At 41.8% G+C, this 27,797-nt stretch overlaps 2 protein-coding genes across 7 annotated transcripts; one reads left to right on the top strand and one right to left on the bottom strand.

The window, feature by feature from the left end:
• The first annotated feature begins 165 nt into the window (after window positions 1–165).
• mars2 (methionyl-tRNA synthetase 2, mitochondrial) lies at window positions 166–4,112 on the top strand. The gene is made up of 3 exons (XM_075481786.1): window positions 166–736; window positions 967–1,301; window positions 1,879–4,112. Exons 1-3 carry the CDS (start codon window positions 463–465, stop codon window positions 3,052–3,054), a joined length of 1,785 nt encoding a protein of 594 aa, XP_075337901.1. The 5' UTR covers window positions 166–462; the 3' UTR covers window positions 3,055–4,112.
• med12 (mediator complex subunit 12) lies at window positions 4,063–27,797 on the bottom strand. Of its 6 annotated transcripts, none has more exons than XM_075481785.1 (42): window positions 27,651–27,797; window positions 26,808–26,912; window positions 26,503–26,694; window positions 23,074–23,233; window positions 22,759–22,934; window positions 22,448–22,558; window positions 21,904–22,176; window positions 21,656–21,802; window positions 20,637–20,736; window positions 20,414–20,550; window positions 20,096–20,227; window positions 19,555–19,681; window positions 19,117–19,346; window positions 18,956–19,015; window positions 18,668–18,841; window positions 18,068–18,212; window positions 17,087–17,205; window positions 16,213–16,356; window positions 15,955–16,118; window positions 14,620–14,751; window positions 14,060–14,287; window positions 13,832–13,976; window positions 13,562–13,682; window positions 12,288–12,398; window positions 12,100–12,201; window positions 11,741–11,877; window positions 11,050–11,229; window positions 10,713–10,784; window positions 10,450–10,613; window positions 9,903–10,266; window positions 9,074–9,183; window positions 8,798–8,933; window positions 8,190–8,339; window positions 7,739–8,104; window positions 7,474–7,615; window positions 7,262–7,365; window positions 6,881–6,955; window positions 6,457–6,677; window positions 6,165–6,336; window positions 5,305–5,547; window positions 4,572–4,653; window positions 4,063–4,484 (listed from the first exon to the last, which is right to left on the bottom strand). In XM_075481785.1, the coding sequence occupies exons 1-42, from the start codon at window positions 27,750–27,752 to the stop codon at window positions 4,447–4,449; spliced, it is 6,393 nt and encodes a 2,130-aa protein (XP_075337900.1). In that variant the 5' UTR covers window positions 27,753–27,797; the 3' UTR covers window positions 4,063–4,446. The 6 variants fall into 6 exon arrangements, with proteins under 6 accessions (XP_075337900.1, XP_075337898.1, XP_075337896.1 ...); XM_075481783.1 differs by having other exon boundaries at window positions 6,881–6,958; XM_075481781.1 differs by having other exon boundaries at window positions 7,160–7,365.

Genomic DNA, 27,797 nt, shown 5'->3' on the forward strand with positions numbered 1-27,797 from the left:
AGCACTTAAATACTACAAAGTAAAGTACTCTAAGTTTACACTTTTGAAACAATAAAGTTACGTGAAAAAAAACCTATCAAGCAGGTTCTCACAATTTGATTGGTGGTTGGTGTGCTCCATGCAGGGTTCTGATTGGACGAGGGATTGTTGCCGGCCACTGTAACCGGAAGAAAAGCTAACCTTGACAAGCAGGCAAAACACACGCGCTGAACGTTTACGCAAACAGTTTTAAATTGATCAATTACGTTCAGCTTAACTAAAAACGTGTAGCAGGACTGTCCAGGACCATAAACCTAATCAGATTTTCTGTGATTTTGTTTGGGGCCTGTGGCGTTACTGCGATTTAACTTAATCGTTTTCTGCGTAAAACTCGTAGCTATGGGCAACGTTAGCACTTCACTGCACCCCCTGGATTAAATATTGATTTGTGGTGTTCATGTTGGCGTCGGCCGCAATATAACGATGAGGCTCCCTTTTCTTTTTGTCACTAAAGGCTGGAAGACTTTTCATAGACTCCAGCAAAACCACTTTTTATCACCAGTTCCAAGACTGTGGAGCACTGATGTGAGATGTGGGAGCACCCAGCAATGCAAAGAGGACAAGGTTTACTACGTAACAACTCCCATCTTCTATGTCAATGCTTCTCCTCATTTGGGACACCTATACTCAGCTGTCATAGCTGACTGCTCACACAGGTATAAACGACTTCAGGGATTTAACTCAAGGTTTGCAACAGGTAAAATAGTCCTTTCTCAAAAAATGTACATGTGCACGTTACATTTACTTGCCAGTGTTTTGATGTGATACTCACAATGTTGTGTGTATCACAAAAACAAGTTAATTAATGTTATTATTATGTTGCATTAGCCTTACCAACTATGTTTTTAAAGCATCTTCTGTTGATTACACTAAGCATTCATTCATCATGCTAAAAATAATCAAACCGATTGCACTTTGTAATATCAGGAACAGATGAGCATGGCTTGAAAATCCAGCAAGCTGCCGAGGCTGCAGGGAAAGATCCCCTGACCTTCTGCACTGATGTGTCTGAGCGGTTCAAACATCTCTTTGGCAGCTGCAACATATCCCATACAGACTACATAAGAACCACCGAGAAGAGACACCGTCAGGCTGTGGAGCATTTCTGGACGGTGCTCTGGAATAAAGGGCTCATCTACAAAGGGAGTTACGAAGGCTTTTACTCCACACAAGATGAAAGCTTCCTCATGCCGTCGCAGGTCGGTGATGCTCTGGACTCCTCGGGGAAGGAGATCAAAATATCGCTGGAGAGCGGACACAAGGTAACTGAGGTTGTGCCCCATAGAGTGCAAACGTTAAAGGAACACTTCTGGCTCTGGAGGTGTACCGTGAAGTCGGATGAAACAGGTCTAACTTTGGTCTTTCGTAAATGGTGTAGAAAAGGAATTGCAAAAACATGAGCATTTACTCTACCGGAAGGGAGAATAATGTCAGAATTGCAGTATTGGAGGTATATGAGCCAGTATGTTTGGGCTGATATCAGAATCCCAGCCGTTATGGAAATAATACAAATGTGTGGAAATAGTAAATTACTTGAGTACGACTTTCAAATAAAGGTCTAAAATTTTGGAAAGCTACTTTTTCTTCTCGTTGAGAGTTGGATGAAGGACCACGTCTTCCTCTAAAAGTTGTCTTGTTGATTTAATCCACATTAGCGCTGCAGTGTAAAAACGAGAAGTTGTGGTTTAACGAGCGGGTTTGCTGGGTCCGAAGCAAACAGCACAGACTCCAGAACATTATTTACTTCACTTTCCAGCAGCCATGTTGTCTCCACTTTTTTAAAATTTAGTTTCTTCACTTAACAAGGCTTCAGTAAATGACCTCTCCACTATTTTGCAGGTGGAGTGGATGAAAGAGGAGAACTACATGTTTCGTCTGTCTGCGTTCCGGTCTCAGCTACTCGACTGGTTAAAAGCAAATCCCGGAGCTATACAGCCCGAGCGCTTTCACCAGGCTGTTCTGCGATGGTTGCAGGAAGACCTTCCGGACCTCTCGGTGTCTCGTCAGAGGAGTCGTCTTCAGTGGGGAATCCCAGTCCCTGGAGATGCTGAACAAACCATATATGTGTGGCTAGATGCACTTGTGAATTATCTCACGGTAGCGGGCTATCCAGACAGACATGACCAATGGTGGCACGCAGTCCACCACATTATAGGGAAGGACATCTTAAAATTTCATGCCATCTACTGGCCAGCTTTTCTTCTTGGAGCTGGACTGCCACTGCCTGAGGTGATACATGTCCACTCACACTGGACAGTTGGAGGAAAGAAGATGTCTAAAAGTTTGGGTAATGTGATAGATCCTTTTGAACATTCCCAGATGTTTACGACTGATGGTATGAGGTACTTCCTGTTGCGTCAGGGAGTCCCAGACTCGGACTGCGATTACACAGAAAATAAAGTTGTAAAGCTGCTCAACGCAGAGCTTGCGGACTCTTTGGGTGGTTTGCTGAATCGCTGCACAGCTCCAGCTCTCAACCCAGCTCAGGTCTACCCCTCCTTCTGCTCTCAGTTCTTCCCCAGTGAACTGGGAGGCAAAGCTGTGATGGAGGACTACCACATGCTGGATGCTGTGAAAAGTCTACCTGCTGTGGTAGAGAAGCATTATGAGAGCATGCATGTATACAAAGCTCTGGAGGCGATCACGGCCTGCATACGGCAGACGAATGGGTTCGTTCAGCGCCACACACCCTGGAAGCTGGATAGGAGGGACGATGAAGACCAACGTTGGCTCGACACCATCATCTGCGTCTCCCTTGAATGTCTAAGAATTTATGGCACACTCCTCCAGCCGGTAGTGCCAGAGATTTCTAACAAGTTGTTGACCAGACTGGGGGTGAGACCGGAGGAGAGGAGCTGGGAAGCTCTGGATTTCCTGCCGAGGTTTCGGGGAATGGACTGTCCCTTTGAAGGGAGAGCTCTGGGATCTGACTCTGGGGTGCTTTTAAGCCGTTTGGGAAGTCAGAATGTGGATAAAGAAAAAACTAAGAAAACGAAATCTGTACATTCGAAATGATGCTTTCACACTTTTGTCATGAATATTGTGTCAACAAATCCTTGACTGACAGTTAAAAAATGGCAGACATTTTTCAGTAGATTGTACTATGCAGATGCCAAACACCCCGATCCTCCTTATCCCCATTTTACACACTTGATTTCTTCCCTCGACTCCTCTCCTCCCTTTAATCCCTTCCACCAGAGATGAGATGTACAACAAGTTATGACTGTTTATTTCCTGTTTTTCTAAAATTTTCAGAATAAACATCTTGTGGAGATTCAAGTTGAACTTTAGAGAAAGAAGTCTGTATACTTTCACAAAATCAAGTCAAATTAGAATAACGTTGGCAAGTCAGAATGTCGAGAGAAAAAAACGATATTTCAAGATTAAAATGGAGTCATGGAGATTAATTCTGACCAGCACGGCCGATCGTGCGTCAACTAAGTGAATTGTATGAGCAAGTGAGGTATTTAAGAACAGGTTTTATCACGCGTATTACAACTTAACAGGAGTTTATTCTTGACATTTCGACTTTTTCTCAGAGGGACCCCAAGATGAGAATGAAAAGGTGTTTATAACAACATGTATTTCCTTTTAATTCAGTCTACAAATGTGTGATTAACATGTCACACCCGCCTTCAGGCATCACTGGCTGCAGGTAAAAACTTCTGAGAAAGCAGTCAACAGATTTGGTTTTAGGAATTATCTCATTACGATAAGGAAAACATGTAGGTGAAGAATTTTCCGTCTGAAACGATGAACCTTGAAACTTCAAGTGTAAAACTCAAACACTTAACAGTAAGCAGCATCACATGAAAATAAGTCCAATTAAAAATGCCTTGAATTCTATTTATCTAATGATCTGCTACTGAGAGACATGACCTGTGTCAACTTGAGCTAAAACAAACTCATCTACCACTCTGCATCATGATGGGATGGAAATATTTTATCCCTAAAATGCAGACAGAAAAGAAAAAGAACACTTTCACCGACAGGCAGCCAACACAAGATCAGGACATTAAAAACTGACATGATTTTTTTTAATGAGAAATACACGAAACTGAAAAAATTGTACAAATTGAAATAAAAAAAAAAAAAATTGCATTATTCTTATAATTTGTGGTTATCTTTTTTTTTTTGTACATAGACTTTTCCATCAATAACCATTAAGTGTTTACTTCAGACGAGGCTCCCTCCTTTAATAATCCATAATTACACAACTGAAGTCATGATATTTTCTGATCGTTGCCTCAGTGGTCAAGCTGAGATTTGGTTCATCTGTTTGGTGGTCCTCTGTGCTGTGAGCAGCCTTCCCTTTCCCCTGCTGTCACTGGACTGGACACTTTCTACAGGACAGGGCCTCTCCACAAAATGAGAGCCTATTCTCCACACTACTATAAACAAGCATGATCAATAAAATGAATTGGGGCCCTGTCCTGGTTGTGTATCTGAAAAGGAGGATGGGGGATTCAATGAAAAACTTGGAACCACACACACACCATGAATGAAAAATAATTTTGAGGGTTCAAACTCACTTGAAAGTTGTTGTTGCAGTTGTCTGACCAGAGCCGCAGTCTGCTGCTGCTGCTGGGTCTGCTGCATTCCCTGTCGTGGGAACTAAAATAGATTTATACAAACTTAGAGATTTGAACATTTTAAATATCTTAATGTAATTTACGCTTTGTATCTTTATTCCTATTCATCCTCTCGTGGAATACAACCAACACTGTTTTAAAAGGTTCAAATCAAAGCTGAAGTTCTTAAGCAGTCAGTGAAAATTTGTTTCCTTCGTTTTCTAAAAGTAAAAATAAGCATTTTTATGTCCGTCCCTATGCATAAACTATACACCAGTAACCATCTCAAGTGTGGCAAAAATATGTTGCTGCATCCATCCTCAAATTTGGAATTTCTGATGCTGTGCCCGATCAATACTTCTAATACAGAGTAGAACATTTAAACAATGTCATGTCTCACACTGATAACCATCTTTATGTGGTTTCTGGATAAATCAGTATGGAAATTATTTGTTTAATTTTATCTGAGTTACTTGGATCAAGTTAAATGTTCTCAACCCGTAAAAGGAAGTTTTTCTCCAGATTCAGGAGGCTTTCAGGGACAGCAACATATGATTGAAACTATTTTGTGATAGAGACGGCGTTGCTGTGAATACCTGCCAATACAATCCAACTTAAAAAAAAATATATAATAAATATATATTATAAAAAAATAATAATAATTTAAGAGCAGCTTTGTGTGAACTGGGCTTACCATGGCTTGCTGGGGGGGCAGCGGCTGCATGCCCAGGCCCTGGTTCTGTGCCTGGCCTGGAGGAGCCACCGCTGACACCTGCTGCTGCTGTTGCTGCTGCTGTTGAACTTGCTGTTGGGGGGGAACCTGCTGTTGTTGAACCTGCTGCTGCTGCTGCTGTTGTTGTTGTTGTTGTTGTTGCTGCTGTTGTTGTTGTTGTTGAACTTGGGCTTGCAGCTGCTGTTGAACTTGGGCCTGCTGCTGCTGTAGAAAGGGATAAAACCAATACTTCAGGCTTCTCAGCTTGATGTCTTTCAGAACATCCCCAATCTTTAAAGTCCCCCTCCACTAAAAGATTTTACACTTGTTAACATATCCATAAAACATTATAAAATTCACCATCAGCGCTACAGCTGAGGAGTTCTGCACTTCTTACAGCCTCAGAAAGGCAAGCTCAGACAGGACTGGTTCAGCTACATTTAATATTTATACTGACTAATTGCTGGATGGGACTGAACAGCTAATTTGTATGTGCTGTGAGGAACCAATGAAATGAGAAGCTAGCAAACTACAAAAGAAGATAGGAGAACATAGCAGAAACAAGGTTAGCGACGATCTGTGGCCGCCGTGCTAGCTTCCTCTGGCAGCTTCAAAGCTAACTGCGAGAGTGGCTGAAGCAGAGGAGTAGATGAATATGCTAACATATAATTGAATCTGTCTTTTAAATAAATGTTTGGACAGTTCCCTATAATCACCCACATTATTTCATTTCTTAGACTGAAAAAGCATCGTCAGTCAGTGGGAGTTTCAAAGAGTATGAAAATATTCAACTCAAACAAATCCAGTGTAAGACCTAAACAAATCAATGATCAGTGACGTACTCTGAGTGCATGCTGTCTGAGGTACTGCTGTTGCTGTGCTGCTTGTTGTTGCTGCTGTTGCTGTTGTTGATCTGCCAGCATCTGATTTGGCCTCAAGCCTGGATGGACTCCCTGGGCTCCTATGTGACCGAGATGCATGATAGGATTCTGCTGGAGGGGCTGGTGGGCAAACCTGAAGTTTAAAGACAAAAAGAAGACAAAAAATTAAGTTGGGTGGAAGAGCAGCTCGCGTGAAATCAAAACGGTTACACGAATAAAAAGAGCTAACCAAGCAACCCATAACCATACTGACCTCTGTGTGTTCTGCATATTGTGGGCATACCCTGGAGCCTGCTGGTGAACGTAACCACTGGGCCTTTGCTGCATTTGCCTAAGAGGATCCACCACAGCTGGGTTGGCTGCAGGATGGGTGCCCTGGAAGTTTGGGTTCCCATATGAGGGCGGAACACCTTGGGAGGGATGCTGTTGCATGCCCATGTGTGATCCATACGTGGTGTAGCCCTGAGATATGTTCTGAACAATGTTGATAATTAAAACAAAGACAGAGAAGGAAACCATTATCATGGTATGTTTCTTAATTTCAAAGTCTGTTTTCGGAGAGAACCAAAGCAAGATAAAAACAAATTGCACAGGAAAGCATAAACAGCTGCTGGCGTTCGTCTGTCGATGACAGAACTTTAGAAAACAATCTAATAAATCTTCAAAAATAGACGTACCTGTGATGTTTGCATTGAAGTGTATGGTTGGTTAGGTGTTATCTGTCTAATCTGCTGCCCTATCATGTTTTGATTCTGCTAAGAGAAAATAAAATAATAAGATTATTGCACAGGTTCAAGTTAAAGAAGATTGTGAATTCAAGCAGACTGAATTTAAAAAGCAACAACAAAAACCCCCCAAAAAAACAGTTATTCTATTTTTGCTCCAGTTTACAAAACTACACTTGACAAAAAAAGAGTTGCTTAAGCTGTCAGAGTGGATTAACTCACCAGTCTGACCTGTAACTGTTTTCGCAGTATCTGGCCCTGAGGCATGTTAGGCTGGGGCTTATAACCCATTTGGTATTGTTTGTCCAGTCCCATCATACCAGGCATGTTTACCTGCATGCCAGGCATCATGGCAGGATAGCTGGGCCGAGTGGTCATCATTTTGTTCATCTGTGGGTTACGGGCAGGTCTATATGGAGGTTCTAAACCTGGACCACCTGTTGAAAGACAATGGAAACATAAACCACAATCCCAGATGTTGTTTCAAGCAGGAAGAGTGCCAAATCTCAAAGTGCGATGATGACAAGAGTATTCTGAGGGCTGACCTGGAGGCAGAGGCTGGTTCTGTGTGTACATGCCCATGGTCTGTGGATTGTAAGCTTGCCTGCCGTACGGGTGGGTCGGCATCAACTCTGGTGCCATAGTAGTCCCGTAATTCACACCGCCTGGTGTGCGGTTCACATAGTCCTACCGAAGAAAAAAATCTTTTATTTTCTTTCTGGAAATCAAAGTATAAAAAAGAAAACGAAAAACAAAAAGAGATGGTAAAACTGCACAATTCTGAAAGCATAAACTTTACATATATCCAACCTCTGTCTTAGTGGACGAAGTCCTCTTTTTCTTGTTATTTTTCTTTGCCTTTGACTCAGAGGGGACCGCTGGCACATTCTTCTCTGGTTTCACTGCCTCCATCATCTTCTTGTCCGGCTCCTGGGAGACCGGTGTCAGAGGCTCCTCTTCCTCAGGGAGCAGTTTGAGCGGCTCCAGGTAATAGCTTCGGGGTTTGGGCTTCTGGTGGGTGTGGTAAAGCAGGAAACGCTGCTGCTCCTCAAACTTAGTGATCTTGCGGTCCACGCGCACCGTACCGAACCAGCCCCAGGAGAGAGGGGCAGAATGCTTTAGACCCTCAAAGACATCCCATGGAGAAATCTTCTGCTTGGTTGATACTTGAAGACCCTTGTGGAACAGAGACAGCTGTTTTAATCTACTCGAACTCAGCACAGGTAAGTTACAATTGTTTTAATTTAAGACGAGTGTTTACCTCCTTCTCAAAGCCGGCAATCTTGTTGCCCTTTGTGTCTATCAGTGAGCCCTGAGGTTCACAGGTAATGACATCACGGGTTTGCTTGGGCAGCGGCAGTAGCTGGCGAACTTTTTCCAAACTCTCTGACTGCCGATCTCCAAGCTCTTTCTGTGGAAATAAAACGACAATTGTCAATTTGTTGAAAAACAGAAAATAAAGTTGTTGTTTTTTATAAGGTCAAAGTGGCGTTTTTTGCCTAATTTCTAAAAGATAACAGTATTCAAAACATGTTTTAACAGCCCAAATGCACAAAATAATCAACTCCTCGAGATGGATGCCACTGAAATTTACTTTGGCCAATTAGCAACTCTAACAGGCACACTTGGTTCACTTGCTTCACTCTTCTCACACCGACTCTTTCGATCTGAGACATTTTTAGTCTGAACTCAACTTTTTTCAGTCGCTATTCTAGCACCCAGATTATATCTTGTGCCATCTAAACTTAACCCTGAATTTTTACAGACTCTGCTTTAACCTTTCATCTGGGTGAACAACTACATTCTACACAAAAGCAGGTACTCGAACATCCTGTCCTCAGGGCAGCCAAATGTGCTGGTCTTGCTTACCCTGAGCTTCTTGACCAGGTTCATGTAAGCCCTCTTATTCTCCTCCATGCTCCCCTGAGAGATGCTCGACATGTCCGCAGCCAGTGTACCATTTATCAGCACGCTCAACATGTCCAGCACAGTTGTGAAGAGCTCACTGTTGGAAAGAAGTGAAAGTAAGAGCAGAGGATTGGTACACTTAGTTGGGAGATTTTGCTGATGATAATCACTCCAGTTAAGAGGGTTCATTTGTGTAGTGTATTTTAGAAGGGGGTTTTCTTTGTAGTCACTACTCACTTATTGGACTGCATGTCAACTGTGCCACTGCTGATGATGTCGAGGAGCAGCACCGCCCACTCGGTGGTCTGTTGGGTGCTGCGCTGCACCGTGTCAAACATGCCACCGACCTTATCCGGAAAGTAAAAAAAATAAAAAATATAGAGCTCAGAACCTTTGAGCCACTTAGAATACTGCAGTAGGGACACAATAGTGTTTTAATACTACTAAGGACATTCATATTTTCTTTTGTTCTACATTTTAAATAATTTAGGTGACAGGAACATTTATTGCCAAGTGGTGTTGGTTCACTGTAATAAGCTGCAGCTCAAAGTTAGCATTCAACACCACACCTATGTCTTAATCTCCTATATAGCAAAGAAATGCATCTTGCTCAATTGGAACCAACAAAGACCCCCATCATTTAATCCATTTAAACAAATCCTAAATGAAACTGCACGTGTGGAACAACGTACGTATGCCCTAAAGAATAAGGGGGATGATTTCCGGAGGATATGGGAACCGCTTATGGACCTCTGACACTACCACATCATAATAGGGTTTGACCTGCTTACATAGTGTTCATAAAAGGATGAACTGTGACCATGGACTGATTTGATTTGATTTGCTGTATTTTCCGTTGCTGTTGTGGTTTGTTTTGTCTCTGTCTGTTATGTTATTGAAATGTTAAAAACAAATAAAAAGATCATTGAAAAAAAAAAAAGTTAGCATTCGAAACTTGTACCCCTTAAAAGGTACTAACAAATGATGGAACTGATTGAAACAATCAAACTTAAACGCTTGAGCTGCTGTACAGTGAAGCCATCTGTGGTTTTTGAAAGATTCTTACAAGATTCAGTCGTAGCTTCAGTGCCTCGTGCATCATTTGCTTCGCCTTGCAGTCATCCTGGTACTGATCTTCTCTCCAGTTGGTGACTATCTGCTGCACTTGGCTATAGAGGGAGGTGAGAAGGCCTTCCCTTTGTTCATCCTGCCCCTTCAAGCAGGTCAGCACCAAAGACAGAAACGGCTGCTGGCTCAGCAGAGACATACTTTTCTGTTTCTGCCTATCCCTCTCCTTGCGTGAAGAAGAGCCGAGGTGCTGTCCTTTCTCCAGCTCCTCTCCAGCTGCCTTCAGCACATGGCCCTGAACTGAGGTGGGCAGCTTGGCTATCAATGGCGCCACCAGCCAAACACCCGATCGCTCTGATGAGCTGAGCATTAAAGCGACAACAACAATTGTTAGACTTCGGCATCACCTGAATGAAAACCTTGGAGTGAGGGTTAACACTTCCCATCATCGCCTCGATTACAGAGTTTAAAGAAAAATCATTTGTAAATTTGAATAAAAGAGGCAGAAATAAAATAAGTTTAATGCGATCTTAACAGGCACACACCTTAAAATAGGTTTCATCTTGCTCGTGGTGCTGTTGTTATTGGATGCAGAGCCGCCCTGGACCGCTGCTCCATTTCCTGAGGGGTTGCTAGAGTTCATCTCTGCTGATTTCTGGAAAACCTCTATAGTGGCCTTAGCTATGTTTTCCAGGAGGGAATAGAGCTCCTGGATGAGAAAAACAAAAATAAATAATCATATCTATGACTACAATTTGTCAGTGGAATAAATGTTTAAAAACCATCAACAGCAACAAATGAGACCCACGTTGTTTGTGCTCTGTTTGATCATCAGCTGCAGCTCCAGAGACGACTGTCTCATCGTCCATTGGTCCATATTCTATATGAGGGAAAGGATTGTCATAAAATAATGTGCTGATAGTGATTCACATTCTTAATGTGTTAAAAACTAGATCTGCACATTCATAGCATGAATAATGCATTTTCCTCAGCTCTTCATTTAGCCAAAAGAGGGCAGCAAACTTCCACTGTACAGATGCATTTCAAGAAACCAAATCAGTTGTAGGTTATAAGGACTAATCAACACAGTCAAAGCTAACAATGCTTCATTCAAATAGAAAATACATAAAAATAGATCATTTTACCTGAAGGATGCGTTTGATACGCTGCCTTTGAGGGTTGTCACCATCATCACTGTCCAGCTGGCGGTGAGGATAACAGATAAGCTGCAGTAGCCGTTGAGCCTGAATGTTTACCAGCACCGGATCCTGCAGGGCACTGCTGTCCTCAGAGAGAGACTTAAGGCAGCGCTCTCCAACCCATTCCTGCAAGACACAACAAGAGGGGCAGCGGGGGGAAGAAGCAACGTGAGAAGTCTGGTAGCAGTCTACAACTTCTGTGAATCTCGATCTTAAGTTCAAATATCAAGACAAACTCAGTCATGCAGAACAAGCTCGACTAAAGCCGGCGTGGATGATGAAACAACAGAGCAAAGAGTGATTTCTCAGGAATGGAAGTGCACAAGCCAAAGCCATGCCGAGTGGAAAATGTGTTTGAAGTCTTAAACATTCTGAGCTACTGCCAGCTCCCTCTTGGGCCTTCTTATCTATGTGGCAGAAGTGATATCTGGTACAGCAAATACATCAAAATTCCCTGTTTCTATGTGTTGTCATGAAGGATTTCAGCCAGAAAATTCAATGTAGTGGTACTGAACATGAAGAGGAAGAAGCCACACACACGCAAGACCTTGTCATCTACTTCATTTTCACCTATTACGTTTGAAAAAATAAATGCATCACTTTAATATATTCATTACACGTCAGCTCATATCCTCACCTGCTGGCAGATCGTCTTCAAAACATACTTCGCATATACATCCAAGCTGGCAGTCTCTATGGAGACATTGCGGCCCTCAGATATGTCGTCGAGCCCAGCAGGGTGTGACAGACCTGAGCCTCTTAGCTCAGCGTCACCTGCAACATGAAAGAACAAATTAAACCAACCAGTGAAAACTCATCACGAACATCATCATCATCCAGTAATATTACAAGGTATCTATGCTCATACACATGTCAAGATAAAGATGAAGTCTTGACTTGACAAAATAGTATTTTCCTTATTAAAGTCATGCTTGAAACCACATCTGTTTGGACAATGTGTTCCCACTTATTTAAGAGTTATGCAAAGATTCATACCCAGCATAAATACAGCTTTGAGGACAGCGAAAACCGCTCCCACAACTATGCTGTTCTGGGAGGCAGCGAGAAGATGTCGGTCACAAGACGACCGGATACCAACTGAGGAAAGTCATGACAAAAAGTTAGGCTTTCAGCAGTCAGGAGCAGACAAAAATGTAATTAAACAATGGTGAAATGTTCCTTACCAGTCTTAACACCATCTTGGGGGACAGGATTGCGCTGTGGTGTCTTAAATAGGTGCAACAGAATTCGACAGGTGAGTCTGGCTCCCGGCTCAGAGTCTTGCTCACTGCAGGCTGAAGTTGAGATCAGACACATGCATTCATTGGCACTGGTTTTATTCACATCTTATTGTGAAAGTTCACACTATTTTTGGATAGGCTACATCAAAGTTACACATCTAAATTTAAACCTTGTATTACATATACTCCTCGTCCAGCAGGAAAAAGGGGAATTGTTTTGTGAAAGAAAAAAATTACCACACGTGAAAGCTGTTGGCATTTGGCAGGCTTAGCAGAGTGATAAAACGAACCAAACCCAACCCAACCCAGCAGCGACTAAATGAGGCTTTGTTTCCACAGTGAAAAAAAAAAAAGAAAAAAAAAAAGATTAACAATGAGGAGGATAGAGGCTTCTTCATCAATATTTCATGGACTCTCATGGACCACTGTGGGAACAGTATATATGACATTATTGCTGTCATCAACTCGTTTCTCTTTCTCAGCAGGAATCTATGGCCAGGCGTTCTGGTGCTTGTTAACCCCTCTTTCCTGTCCTCTCAACCCCAACCAGTCGAGGCAGACTGCCGCCCTTCCTGACTCTGCTTCTGCTGGAGGTTTCTTCCTGCTAAAAGGGAGCTTTCCTCTCTGCTGTCGCCGCATGCATCGGATGGCGGATTGAAGAGAAGAGACGTTTTGATGCCATCTGTTGGTTTCCTTAGCTATGAAACATTCTTTTAATTGGCATTATATGGATTGGACTACTCTGGATTTGATCTTATTTGATTATAATTGGATGAACTGGAATACATGTTTGAAGAGCCTTGAGACAACTATGTTGTAATAGGATGCTTTATAAATAAAACTTAAGAGAAATTAACTGAAGAGGACGTATATAGATCATTTTTGCCGCACTGCGCCCATAATATACAAATAATTTAATTACCTTAACACCTGAACACCAAACTACGATTGGGATTTTGTGTAGACTTTATAAACCAGTAAATTTAGTCTAAATAAAAGGCTTTTTTGTTTAGACTAATTCAAGTTGGACAGAACTGAGCAAGGAGTGCTCTGGTTCCTCTAACACGACTGTGAGGGTACAGGAGACAGTAAAAGGTTTTAAAAAAACAAACGAAACACTCTGGGAGCCCTCTGCATTCAACTAATGTCTATGTATTTGTAGGTGATCATCTGGTATTAAAAACTGTGATAAATGTATGCATGTAAATATTTCTTACCTGCATTGAGAAGGGAGGGAATGGCCACACAGCGGACCAGGTCTTCCAGAAGCAAACACTGCCTAGCAATGAGAATCGCTACAAAGGTTGCCAAGGAGTCATGGAAGGATAAATCACTAACCTGAGGGACAAGAGTGCAGAGATCATATTTAAAATCAAAGTTTGGGGAAATTTATCTATAACTGTTCATGCTCCAGGCAAACTGAAAGCTGCACGGAAGAGTTTAAAATTACGAGCCGCATAAAGAAGTCAGAATAAACTAAAACTTACATCTACGTTGCACAGCAAATCATTGAAGCCACAGTTTCCATTGTTAGAGGAGCAGCAAAGAGCCTTGAGAATGCCGAGCCACTCGGCACTCAGGGAGCGACAGTAAGCAGTCAGCTCCGCACACAGGATCCCAATATCGTTGACCCTGAAAGCACATTACATGGTATAAAACAGCAAAGAAGACAGATGTGTAGATAATACACCCCACTTAGAACCAGAGTAACACACCTTTCAGGGTCTCGGTGGTCCACACAAACATCCATGAGCACATTACAGACAAAGCTATAGCGGTTGGCTGGGCTGTCGTTGAGGATTTTGCCCACCATGGAGTGGTTGAAGTTGCTGGCTGAGGGGTTGGCGATGGCCTCCATCATGAACACAGGATCCCAAAGCATGTTAGAGTCCGATGGGTCGATATTACAATAGATGGAGTTTTTCACTTTAGAGCAGAACTCACTGTAAAAGTGCAAAAAAAAAAAAACAGAATTAAAATCGTAATCAATAAGAAGATACATAAAGTGAAGCAAAGGTGAAGCAATAACATCTGGGGATTGTTGAATTAATGTATATAAAAGCTAAACTTTCCTGAAAAATAGAATTGACTAATTAGACACAAATAATAGAAAAATATTTGAAAAAAAAAAAAAAAAAAAAAATAGGTTGTAAATACAATCCTCTGGGGATTGTAAAAATATCCCCAGAGGATTGGCTGAAAGTGTTGTCCTGTAGAGATAAATATGATTTTATTTTCTTTCTACTGAGACAATGAAAAACTGATTTATTCCCACCTAAAGATCTCTCCAAACTTGTTCTTAAGGTGACTGCAAGAGATGTAGAGGTCATACAAGTAGGCCAGGATGCAGCGCTCAGCAGAGGAACAGTCGGCTGGATTTACACCAGACTTCACCACAATGCGTAACCTGTGAAGACATTCATACAAAATTAAAAAAAAAACAAAAAAAAAAAACTTCTTTTTGCTACATTCTTGAAGAAAAAGTCTCATTAATCGATTGTTTTTGCTCGTCTTTCGTCTGCAAACTTAATTTGGAGCTGAAGCTGCCAACTTGCTAATGTAATTTACCGGAGAGGCTGAAAACTAAGGAAAAGAGCTGCATTTCAGGCTTCAGTGACAGACTGATGCAGAGCCCACAGTGTCGGCATGATTACACCACAGCTTCTCCATCCCCCGAAGAGCACCTCGCTAGAAATGTAACGACAAGTCACAGCAATGCCGACCATAACGACTGTGATTGGTTCACTCTGTACATGGTTACACAGCATGCTACTTTGCTCAAATATAATTGCTCTGCGAGACACGAATGCAAAATGTAACAGGGCTGTAATTTCAGTATTCTCCCTGTAGCCATTTTCTCATTTTAAAAGCTCTGCCGGTCTCTGTACTCACTCTGTTCAACGCTCTCACACCGTGTCCTCAACATCCTTCTTCTGTGCTGCAGTAGTTTCAGTAAAAGTGACTCTTTCTCAACATTTCTTCTCCTATTTAATCTTAGCACCGGTAATTTTGGCTTTCAATCGTTGCCGTTTGAAGCGGTTTCAGAAAATGTTGCTACCAACCAGGACGTTGTTGGTCTAAACCGCAGACCTACGGAGACGCGTGTTGCACATAAAGGTTGTTGCAAGTCACTTTCATGGTTCTTCCAATAGGCTCTGCAACAAACCGACTCAAAGCGTAAAGCATCAAACAGCAAAATACTGTTCAAAGGTGAGAAAATCCACTAAGGGGGAGGCCCTCTCCAAAAAAAAAAAAGTTAATTATTTATCTATTTTTCAGGAGAATATCTACCAATGCTGAGCTCATGATTACAAGCACTTGTCAACATCCCTGTGAAGATTTCTGATGACGTGTAGCAGAATGAGTTTGTGAAGGAGAGAAAACCACCAATTACACTTTAATGTGCCGTTACAACCCTAAACATCCTTTCATGCTACTTTAATTAAGAGTTTAACTGCAGCCTTAAACCTACAAACATCCCTTTAGGGATGTCAAAGCTCTATTTCTGATAATTTGAAGGAAAATCATGATCACATTTAGAGCACCAAATAAAATCCAAGCAAGGCAAAGGCACCTTATTGACAAACATTAAAGCTTGGAAGTGACATACCCATCAAAAACCTGAGCTGTCTGCTCAGGGTTAAGAATGAGGCAGGAGTGGTATCTCCTCAGCACAGCTACAATACAAAGACACAGGCTGGTGGTGTAGCTTCCCACCAGGCTGGATGACTTCAGCAGCAGTTCGGCTTCCACCAGACTCAACTCGTTCAGAAGCTGCAAAACATGAAAAATCACCAAAATAAAAACAACTGTGACTTACAGGGATTTATCTGGCTTTCCCCTCTCATTAAGGAAGAGTAGCACATACCTGAATAGCAAAGTCTATGAGGCCACTAATATTGAGGGAGTACTCCATGAGGTCAAAGATGAACTGGATGTGCTGGACGAGGGGCAGGTGGTAAGACATCCCTAAGGCAAAGCTGGTGATCTGCTCCAGAACATTTCTGGACACCTGCGCACAAACAAAATATCAGATGTCAAATTAAAGAGTTTAAAAAGTTAGTGTTCCTCTTTCAAACCACGCCTGGCTTGTTTCCTGACTGGGGAAATAACCATTAAAACAACACAAGTTTCATAGTTTGGTTAAATTTAAGTGCATCAAATGACTATAAATAAAAGGGCCAAACTTAAAAATGCTTCAAGTTTTCTTAAAAGCAAATCCTGAAAAAGAAAGGAGACCGATTCATTCAATAAGTGACATGGTTTTCAGAAAACTCAGTCTGCAAGAAAACAAATAAGCATGGTTTCAAAAAGAAAAAAAGATTATCCCTTTAATACGAATATGTGAGCTGCTCAGTCATTGTGGTGTCGGAAATGTACTCGTCCTTCAATGCCACAACACAGCTTTTGGCCTCTTGAGACTTCTGCTTTAGCTCCATGCAGGTAAAACCTCTGCTGACTTTACTTTAATTAGAAGCATATAAAAATCCAAATCCACAACTTTATACAATTTCCAGTCTATGGACCATTAGCCACACTGTACTGAACAGAATGCTCTCTTTCACAATCTGCACCATCTGAAACTCAAACATATTATTCAAACTGTGGCCTGACAACTCAAAAATATTTAAATCACATTCATATGCCAGTCAACACAGAGGCCCATGTGTTTAGGGGCTTCCTTTAATAAACCCTTTGTATTCCAACATGCTCTGAAACAAGATTTGGCTTTCTGCTCTAACCTGGGAGGTGACCTGGTGCTGGTCAAAGTGGGAGAGATGCTGGAATTTGGAGAAGATATCCTCTGCAGTGGGAAAGGCCTCCGGCTTACTCCTCTTCCTCTTTTGTCCTTCCTCCCCTCCTATACACGTGGGACAGAGAAGAGATAAACTAAGAGAAGAAGCAGAAACTCAAATGACAAGTTGTACTCTTTTCAGCCTGATGAATAACCTGGCTGGGAAATCTAGTTAAGCTGCTGGTCTGTCATTTTCTTCCCCCCAGCTTCCTTTGATTTGAAGCTTCACTGTGACAGACGATACCGTAAATGCACTTTTCATTTGAGAAACACAGTTGTGAGCTGAAGGTCATCATGAGCTTGGAGGTATACGGCACAAAAACAGTCCAGTCTAAGCAATTATAACTCTGAAAACCTTAAATCTCCTTAACAAGGTCACTTGTATCTGAGATAATAAGGCTGTGAACAGATGAAGGCCATTAGCATAGAAATTGAGTTGAAAGAAGATGGAGAGATGCGATCCCCCCTCGGCAGGGGAAAGGAAGCTTGTTCTTTTTCAGAAGGGCTTAAAACAGGAGGTCCAAACTTAAAATATTCAAATAAAAGACTTCGGAGGATAACAACTAGAGTGACTGCGGGAAAGGGAGCGATGAAGCTGCATGTAAACAACGTTCTACAAACACCCGAACATAATGTCGCCTTTGCGTTTTACACTGCTGCCTGGCAAAACATTATCTTTCATATGATAAACACATTCTACTCTGCAAAGAAGTGCAGAGGGAAAAAAAGATCCAGCCAATAAAAAGGTGAACACACACATGAAACTTTAAAGCAATTTCGCAGAATTCATTTCCTCCGTCAAGGATGACAAGTAGGTCAAACAGTGCTGAGATGTGTTCCTAATGACCACAGGTGAGCTGTAAAACACAAGTGAATGGGAAACGTGGGACATCAGTCAAAAGTTGATGCAAGTGAGGCGCACTCTCACCCGTTTCTGCTGTGCTTTTGCGGTTGAGCACCTTCAAGATGTCTTTAGTAATTTTCTTGATGGTGTGTCGTGCCTCATCTCTCAGTTTGCCTACACCGTAGAGGACCACTAAACGCTGATTGCATTCATGACTGGCACTTTCCTCCTGGAGACGTAAACAAAAAGATCCACATTAACTGGATGCACTCGATAACTTGAGGAGCAACAAAACAATGTAAGAAACAAAGGAAACAAACAAGCCGAGGTTTCAGGAATGTACTTTAAAAAATAAAAATAAAATTTTACCCAAGTATAATTTTCCTCTTGCGCTTGCAGAATTGTGAGTTAATCTGATAAAACAGAATTTAAAGGGAAATCTATTCTACGAGAGCTAAAGCATGACTGCATGATTAAAAAAAGAAAAAATCTACTATATAAAGTCTGGATTACTCAGATGATCTGTCTCTCTGTCCTTCATGAGTATTTGGGGCCATATTGTGAGCATATTTACCATTTTAACGCACCAGGCTATAATTTACTAACTCCCTGTAAACCCTCCAGTTTAGAAATCAAATAAGAGCTTTTGATAAATCTTTTTTTTTTTTTTTTGGTTGTTCTTACCTGTGGAATAGGGAAGTGAGTGGCATACTGAATGTGTCGGGGTTGCTCGTACAGTTGAGGGAAGGCGGGGTCCATGCCCTTGTCCTTACAGTTGGCCTTGCTGTCCACCTCTGGAGCAGGCTTCTCTGGAGATGGGCTCCCCTTAGTTTCACAGTGCATCGGAGGTGAGAACATCTGCAGGGGAAAATAAAATCGAGTATAAAACCACTTTTTGAAAGCTTTACAGCAGAAAAAAAAAAATAGTATTTCTGCATAAATCATGGTAAAATAATAATAAATAGTGTTTACCTCATCAAAATTAGCACTGTTGTTGTGATCAATTTCCATTGACTCAGACGGACCAGTATCCTGTTGGACAAACAACAACCTCATGTTATCCTTTTCTATCAAAAGGTTACTTTGACACATCACAACAACAGAATACAGAACAACAGATGCCTCCAACATGCCTCCATCTTGACACTGCTGCCTGCATCCTGCTCTTTGCGCTCCGACTCATCGGAGGGCTCATCGCTGGGGGAACGCGGGCGCGGCAGGTGTGAGTCAGAAGCAAGGTCACCGCGGGAAATGAGCGTGCACATGTAGATGTTGTGGGAAAAGACGTCGTGACGGATGAGCTCACAGAAGAGAAGGACCAAGTTGGAGAATTCTACACGTTCGCTTTCATTCCCAGGCTCAGCTATAAATGAGAAAAGAAGACTTTGAATAATTTAATAGCAGGTCTTCCCCGCTAAACCATTTTAAATAAGTATGAAGCGGGTAATGAAATCAGAGAAACAGACAAAAGGATCTTGAGGCCCTTCAAATATTAGACTGAGATTGAATACGACACATTTCAGAATAATGGCTGCAGGAAAAGAGGAGTTAAAAAAAAAAAAAAGACTCACTAAGTGTGGGGGCCTGCGTATCGAGGAACTGCAGCAGCACATCCTGAAAGACGGGCAGTGTGGCAGCAGAGAGAGATCCGGATGATACAGAGCCCTTCTCATCCACTACCTCAGACTCACCACACCTCTGCAAACCAACACACACCAGACAGTCAAACACAGCAAATGGTCTGAGTGCTAAATGTAGAAAACCCTCCTTATTTAGCATGTTTATTGGGCTTTAAAGCGGTTTTTAGACCCTGAAAAAGAAAATGCAAAACTTTAAACAGGATGCACGAGCAGGAATATTTCAAATGTTTTTTATAATGTTTGAGAGGCTCTATAAGACCACCCAAGCAGCCATAGTAAGACTTATGCTTGTGTATCCTTTTTAAATGGAAAAGATACTGTCAGATCTGACATGGTGCGACTTCAGTGAGTTGAAATCCACGAGTCCCGAGATAACATGATAAGATAATAATGGCCTTTTTCTGTAAAGTATTGTAACTTTATCCCTTCAAACATCGTGGCAGCATTGAGGTGGGATTGGTGCTTTTCTCACCTCTGCTTCTATTTCAGCCTGTCTTTTCTCCAGCAGCTTGGCCACCACCATGGCTCTGTGTCTGCCAGAGCGCTTACAGCACACCGCCCATTCACAAAGCAAGGTCACCACCGCATCATCGTCAGGGGACATCTGGGCACAAACATACATTATAAGACAGAAAATTTAGGAATAGAGTCACTGGGTGCCGTAACAGGAAAGAACCTAGTATCAAAACAACGAGGTCGGCATATTTCTAATCTGTGTGACCATCTCCTATTAAATCTCACAGAAGAGATTTATAGTTATATATAATAAATACACATAAATAATCCTTACCTCGTGGCCATCTTTACTCTGTCCTGAACCAAATATCCTGTTGTACAGGGAATCCAGCGAGTTGTTGAAGTCAGACTTCTCAAAACTGTGGTTGTCTAAAACCTCCAGTGTGTGGAGAACCCTCCCAATGGTGAACCCTGGTGAAAGACAACACCATCTCAAACTGTTCTCACAAACTGTGAACAGGTGTCTGCAGAGTTAAAAAGGTACACGGCTTTCTTACCTGCCGTCGTCTCTTGGCACTTATCAAATGACCATCTGAACTCCACAGCCTGGCCTCGCTCCTTAACTTGCTCCTCAATTTCTCGCAACTTTGAACGAACCTGCATCAAATAACATATTAAGGAAAATTGCTGGAGTGCTGGAAAATAAAAAATACTTCATATCCAATACGACAACTAACCACGTCCTCAGTTTAGGAAAGGACTCTAAAACACTTTTTTATTTATACCAAACAAATTCAATTTGAGTTGGGCAGCTTTTCTGGTTCTAATTAACTGATTCTCCTTATTTTTCTTTCAAGGGTTTAAATTTGCTCTGTTTTGTTTGTTGTATTTTCATTGGTGTACTCTTATATTTGGTATTGTGTACCAGTGTTTATCTCTTACTGAAGAAGTTGACAAGAACAACTTATTGCACAAGTAAAAATTATAATGCTGGAGGATGACGCTGACATGAGCAGACAGAGGAGAGTGCTATATGTCCAAGCTAACATGCTGGTTAGGAAATTCCATCACTGCACTACAGATGTTAAAGTTAACCTGTTTCGAACTTACTGCTCCCCTCTTTATACAGCTCCACTCTGGATTAGATACAAGAAGGAGAGTCTGCTGAAACTGAAGGTAGCTTATAATGACTGTCTCAGGATTCTCCTAAAGAAACCAAGGAGTACTAGAGCAAGTGGTTTATTCTGCAATCTAGGTCTTACTACTTTCATGGCACTGCTGAGAAATCTTACTTTTAAGTTCATGAGCAGGCTTGACCGTGCAACAAATGAGCTTATTGCACAATTAGTTGATCCTAGTCGTAGCTCTGTAAGGTTACATGTCTATGATCTGGGAACACTGGTATGAGTGCCTTCATTAGCTCCCCTTTTTTAGTATATGTATATATGAATGTGTAATGTATTGTATTAATGATGTATGTACTGTAATGTTTCCACTGTGGGCCTTGAGCTTGTAATAAAGTTTATATATATAACAACAACAATAATCATGGCAAAAATACTCAGGACAACAATACCTGCTGCGTAAAGGCAGTGTTGCCTCCTGGCATTGGCAAACTGGAGGGAGCGATGGGCAGGAGATCCAGAGGTGAACCAGTCTTGTTTCTGCTGTCTGTTAAAGAGTAATGCCACACCAGAGCACTGGGACAGCACAGCACGATGCTCTGATGACAACAGTGAGAGAAAGGAAAACAAAAGAAATTAAAAAGAAGTCAAAATAAAACAAAATATCCCTTTAATGATGTAGCAGTTACATTTACAGTACCTGTAACATGCAGCTGAGGCCAAACACCAGTGGCCTGTGCTGCGGGCAGATGTAGAAATCTGTGAAAGGTGTCTGGGGTTGGTTCCCTCCTGCTGGCTGGGAGGTTGGGGTGGGGGGCAGGGCGTTGCCTTGCTGTGTCATGATGCCATGGGCAGGATGCCCTCCTGTGCCGGGGCCCAGGCTGCCGTCACTTAGCAACAGGTTGAGCCGGCGTGTGCAGAAGTAAGCCAGTCTTCGCGACAAGTAAGCAGACTGCACAAATTCCCCTGAGTACTGTGGCACACAGGAGAGATTCACAGCATTACCCACAACATTCTGTGTCCATTAACACCCGTCAGCTTTGAAGGTAGAAACTAAATCTTTTTATAAAATGTGGCAGCAGGTCCCTGTGGGTGCTGTCAGGAAAGGTCAGCACCATCAGATGAAGACACAGAACATGACAGCTGTAAAGGCTGACATAACACAGAGCTGCTTTGTGTGACTACAGCTGCACGACTATGAAGATATAATCAAATTTTCACGATGTGAACGCGGATGTGTTTACCTGCAGCAAGAGGGGCAGGAGGAGTCTGAGAAGCTCGTCTTCGCCGGGTCGGACCTTCTCAAAACACTCCAGCACCCATGTCAAGAACTCGTGTCTGTCTAACATACCATCCTGAAAACAGAAAAGTGCATTTTCACGTCAAGAAGATGAACCGAATCATGAAGTGAAACATAAGCCTCATCAAATGGACTACATTTTGTTGGAAGTTTACCCAAACAGGTCCCTAATTATAAATGATGGAAACCACTCAAACGAGCCCCTGTGCGAGGTGAGCTGAGCTAATCCCGACAGACTGTACAGAGTTAACTGACCTGAAACATGAACATGGCGAGCTTCTCGTTATACTCCCATTGCTTCATGGCCGTCTCCACTTCCGCCGGCATGGCTGGTAGGGGTGAGCTGCAGCCTTGACTGGGAAACTGTCTGTAAAACTCTGCCACCTTCTGAAGCTGCTCCCAAAGATATTTAGTAATGATCTGGGTCCATTCTGCACACGAGACAAGCAAAAATAAATGTCAAAGCCACAAAAAAAAAAAACACTTTATTTAACAGATGAAAGCACAATATCTACAAAAGTAAGTATATTTATTTATTAACTTCAAGCCAAAGAAATGCAGCTTTCTCACCTATACAAGGATCAATGACGTGCCTCTTCTTGACTTTAGTTTCTGTGATAGCTGCGTGATACGCACAGGTCATCTTAATCATCCACGCTGAACGCATCACTGGAACAGAGTACTTGGCCAAATATCCAAAAACTTCCTCCTTTTTGCTAAAGATCGGTACCTGTGGCAAGAACATTTCAAGTGCGTCAGCCATGTTGAATCCCCCAAAATATTTCTCTCAAATGGCAGCAAATAAGGACTCCAGTGGAAAACATTTAACATTCATGGTAATGACTTTAAGGAGGGTCAGGAAAATTTCTAACATCCAAATAAAAATATGGAAATGAACATATCTTTGGGTAGAAATGTTACCTGTAAAATATCTAAATTAAACACGTAGGGCAAACATTTGAACTCAATTATTTTCAGTCCCTTTTTAAAATGAAGGATTTCAGAGGATCAATTTGACTTGTTGTGAAACCTTGAACCGTCGTTAGCCGTCACATCGTTCAATAAGTTCAAACAATGAAACATGTATGTACGGTGCGCGAGCAGGAGCACTCCAAAATACACAATAAATAACAAAGAAACACAGCTCAAGAAATGTATGAAAGCTCACTTTTGATTTAGTCTGATTCACTGAAAACTGAAAATATGTTGGCTACTGTTTGCAACAGCACTTTGTAAGAGAACAAAAACAATTTAAAAATAATCAATTTTCTTTTAACAAAAAGAAATTCACAATAATAAAAACTATTATCAATTACAAAAGACAGCAGATTTGCTTGGATCAATACAGCCAAACAAGACAAAAAGTAGCTTTGATTTACAGAGTGAATTTAGTTGTTTTGAAGACTGAATTATCCAGGCCAGCTGCTATTGGTCATCTCGAAAATTAAAGATCGTCAACACACATCATCTGTTTGCTAGTTATCATGGTTGCCCCTGCAGGAAAAGCCCATCGAGCTCAGTGGGATCGATAACAAAGCGACGTCTGTTTGCAAAAGTCAGAAAGCTGATGTGTTAGCACATACGCAGCCGTGCTAACAAATTAAGGAAAAGAAAACCATTGATTCCCCGTAAAATGCCAATAAAAAAAACAACTCAATGACCTGAAAATGGCATAAAACCCATATTCAGTTGAACTAATTGCACACACAATAGAGCAGAGCTTAAACTAAGAGGAGCAGCCAAGAGTTTTCAGAAGATGAGGAGTTTTGCTGCTCTTATGAAAGACTGTGGGAAAATATATCAACAAACCTAAGAGCCCACGGAAATGTCTTTACGTAAGTAGCAAGGATAAAACCACATTCTGAAAGGCAGCAATCTTCTCGCCCCGAGGCAGCGCTGCCTTAAAAACACACATTTGTAGCAGTAAGCGCTTCAGTGAATACAATTTGTTGCCGCATCTACAGACGCAGACGCCTTCTCCGGGCTCGTCCTCGTTCAATAAGGTGTGAGCCAAAGATGGAAAACTGCACTGTTGTCTGATCAAGAAACATTTTAAAGCATTTTGGGCAGTCTAGGACATGTCACCATAACAGAGAAGATTTTTTCTCTTTTTTTTTTATCTGATAAGAGATTAAAAGTCAGAATCCATGATGGCACAGGGGCGCATTAGTGCAACACTGATGTGGAACGAGATGTTTAGGTTGTGGAAAAACACTAGCTGCCGTCCAGACTGTATCTTTTTTTTATTATTAGGGCAGGCTTATTCCAGGAAAATGACCTCAAACCACATTGTGAAAATATTACAACTACATGGCTCCGAAGTCCAGGTATAAAACATCACCCGTCTGCAATCCAAAAATATTACACCTTAAATGCTAAAAGAAGAAAATTAAATGAAATACAACCAAAGAGGCCAAACTGGTGAGGAGCTGAAAGCTCAAACAAGGAAGAATGGAACATTTTTTACTTAAAAAATGAGCAACTGTACACCCGAGTTCCCGAACACTATCAGAGAATTGTTAAAGCCTCTTTCACGCTACGACATTTTAAGCTAAAGCTTCGAAATGCGGACCGAAAAGGAAAACTCAAAGGTTGCAGATAAATGGCCCAGATCAGAGGCAAATGAATTGGTCACTCAACCAGTGGTCACTAGAAAACGCAACAAAAGTTGTGATTTGTGAAATGTGCGGACATGTTCCAGTCTCAGACCGAATAACAAGCATGTTGTGGATGCTAGGCTATATTTTCAAGGAGTCGGAGTGGAGGAGTCATCGAGTGCGTGACTGAGTCAGCGAGGAAGAACGCAAGAGACTCGGTCAGACAAGACAAGGCGAAATGTAGAAAAGGAAAATAAGAAACATGCCAGAAACCATGGTGAAAAAAAGACAACAGACTTCACTTAAAGGTTGGTGGTAGGCATCTTTGATGTTTCAATGAATGGCCGAGGAGAGAACCAGCCAGTTCTCCTCAACTGCCAGGCGAGCAAAACTAACTGAATCACCCGAAGCAACTTGTCTCATAGTGTAACATTAATGTCAATAAAGAGAGAGACTTGTCTGCAAGACAGCTGGATCTGGATGATAAGGGATCAGCCAGATGAGTCAGAGGCTGGCAGAGGATCTTGTGGTGTGACCCCCTGCTGCAGATCAGCGGCGTAGCGAGAACGCAGCACCACTTCAAAACTCCAGATCACAGGAGAAAGACGTCGTCTAATTGAACAATACAAGACAAACTGATGCAACACAGGGGTAAACAAACCCAATACTTTGAAATATACCAACACATATTTCTCAAAGAATTATGGCATTTCTCAGTTTCATCATCTGATGAGCTGTTTGGTACCATTTTCTGTTTATGTCGCTGTGTCAAATAGAAGTAAAGTAATTAAGATAACTCTTTAAAAATCCATTTTTTCCACTGCGAGTAATAAAAACAAAAAAAACTTTTGGATGAGAGACGAGTCGTCTCACATAATCATTTAAAACAGGACAAAGAAAATTCAAGTGTGGTCAAGAACTGGTGAAAGTAGGCCAGCTTAAAGTAGCTCTTCAAGCACAGGGCAACCCTGTCAGAGCTCGTTAACTTTCCTTTCTTTGATGCATCTCGTCATCCTCCGTCTGCTATATTTAGACTCAGGTTTAATTTGTTTAGATTCGAGCATGAAACTCAAACGTTACGAAAGTACAGCTCAATGTGGGTGCAAATATTTAAACTCAACGCTGAAATAAAGAGAGTAAATACATAATATGTGCTGGGGTTTTTATTTTGGTGAGATCTTGTTTATTTAAACTCGCCTGTCCGCATGAGGATTTGGTAGCAGCCTAAAAACATCCAAGGGTCTTTTCCAAAGGTGAAATACCAGGAATAGAACATGAAAACAAATATAAATCATGCACAGCTGAAAGAAATCCACCCATGCTCAACACAGAGGTTGAAGCCCAACCGTTTACCGCAGCAGTTAAACCAACATAATGAAAACATGAGCACCAGGTTCCTCACCTTTTTAGCCAGCTGTGTCAGAGGTTTAGTCCCGGCTAAATCTGTGAACCAGTTATTGATGGAGCTCTGTGACCTTGCTGTGACGAGCCAGAAATTATCCTTCTGGTTGACCTGTGGTTTACGTTTCCCCGTATCCGGAAACGTGTTGTATCGCAGCTTCTCCGCGATGATGCTGCTGAAGTTTGAGCTGATCTGCAAAGCGTAGAGGGGAAACATTTGCCGTGACCAAATCTGTTAGAAAACGCACAGTTGTGATCTAGATGCAGGACAGTTAACAGTCTCAGTTAAAATGTTGTTGGCATTACCTTTGAAGGGTTGAAGTTGACATTTTTGGCACTGCCATGTTCATCACCAGACACAGCTGGCTGGTTATTGAATCCTTGCTTCACATTCAGAGCAGTCAACTCATCCTGCAGCAAACACGGATTAGAGGAAAGTCAAAATCACTCATGCAAAAATAGTCGAGGTGAGCTCATCATTTCTGATCCCAGATCAGCTTCAAGTACTCTGACCGAAGTGGATATGAGCTGCATTAGATCTGCTGACACGAAGGAAAGTGACAGAGTTATAACTGAACAGTAATAATTTATTTTTAGGTTAAACAACGAGCCCAGGTGTTAAAGCTTTTAAATCAACATCCCAAGACTGTATTGAGTTAATAACTGACTAGTAGGAAGCAGTACTACCTAGCAAGGCCAAACTCCAGATTAAAACTAAGCACAGTTATCAGCATAATTTACACATATTAAGTAATGAGGATTAGCTATGCATTTTTGGCTATCGTTAACTGAAAAGGACCGACATAATAAGCTAAATAACAGTCACGTATAATATAAAAATTCAACTGATTTTGTTTTCCATCACACAGCAAAAATATTGGCTGTGGTTTATATCAAACTCCAAAGGAGCCGCCAGCTAATGTGTTAGCCTAGCTAACCGTGTTATCAAACGAGCCGGTTGTTTTTCCAAGTAAGCTGGCTAACAAGCTGACACCTAGGAGCAGTTCATTGTTGTTGCTAGGCCCAAAAAACGTCTCCAGAGCCGCTAAACAGGCTAGTTAGCGTTAGCTCGCGCAGCGTCTTTGCTGAGCTTTTTCTTCAATTAAACGTCACTCCTGCACGTTCGCGTTGCACATCGTTAGACTTCACCTCTTTTTGCTTTGCATCTTGTGGATAGACGTCCGGGGGGCCGAGCCGTGGTCGCTTTAATGGCCGGTGTTCGTAACTTAAGATCCCGAAAGCAGCCATCATCCAGCGACATCACAGCCAAGGCTTTCCTCCTCCCCAGCAGCCGCC

The sequence above is a fragment of the Odontesthes bonariensis genome, chromosome 13, assembly GCF_027942865.1.
Source record: "Odontesthes bonariensis isolate fOdoBon6 chromosome 13, fOdoBon6.hap1, whole genome shotgun sequence".
Classification (NCBI taxonomy): Eukaryota; Metazoa; Chordata; class Actinopteri; order Atheriniformes; family Atherinopsidae; genus Odontesthes; species Odontesthes bonariensis.

Coding starts and splice junctions, on each gene's coding strand:
- mars2 (XM_075481786.1), top strand. CDS start 463: ATGAGGCTCCCTTTTCTTTTTGTCACTAAAGGCTGGAAGACTTTTCAT. Junction 737..966: donor TAACTCAAGGTTTGCAACAG/GTAAAATAGTCC, acceptor TTGTAATATCAG/GAACAGATGAGCATGGCTTG. Junction 1,302..1,878: donor CGCTGGAGAGCGGACACAAG/GTAACTGAGGTT, acceptor ACTATTTTGCAG/GTGGAGTGGATGAAAGAGGA.
- med12 (XM_075481779.1), bottom strand. CDS start 27,752: ATGATGGCTGCTTTCGGGATCTTAAGTTACGAACACCGGCCATTAAAG. Junction 9,184..9,902: donor TGAAGCTACGACTGAATCTT/GTAAGAATCTTT, acceptor TTTCCGGATAAG/GTCGGTGGCATGTTTGACAC. Junction 5,548..6,164: donor TCAGACAGCATGCACTCAGA/GTACGTCACTGA, acceptor CCCTTTCTACAG/CAGCAGCAGGCCCAAGTTCA.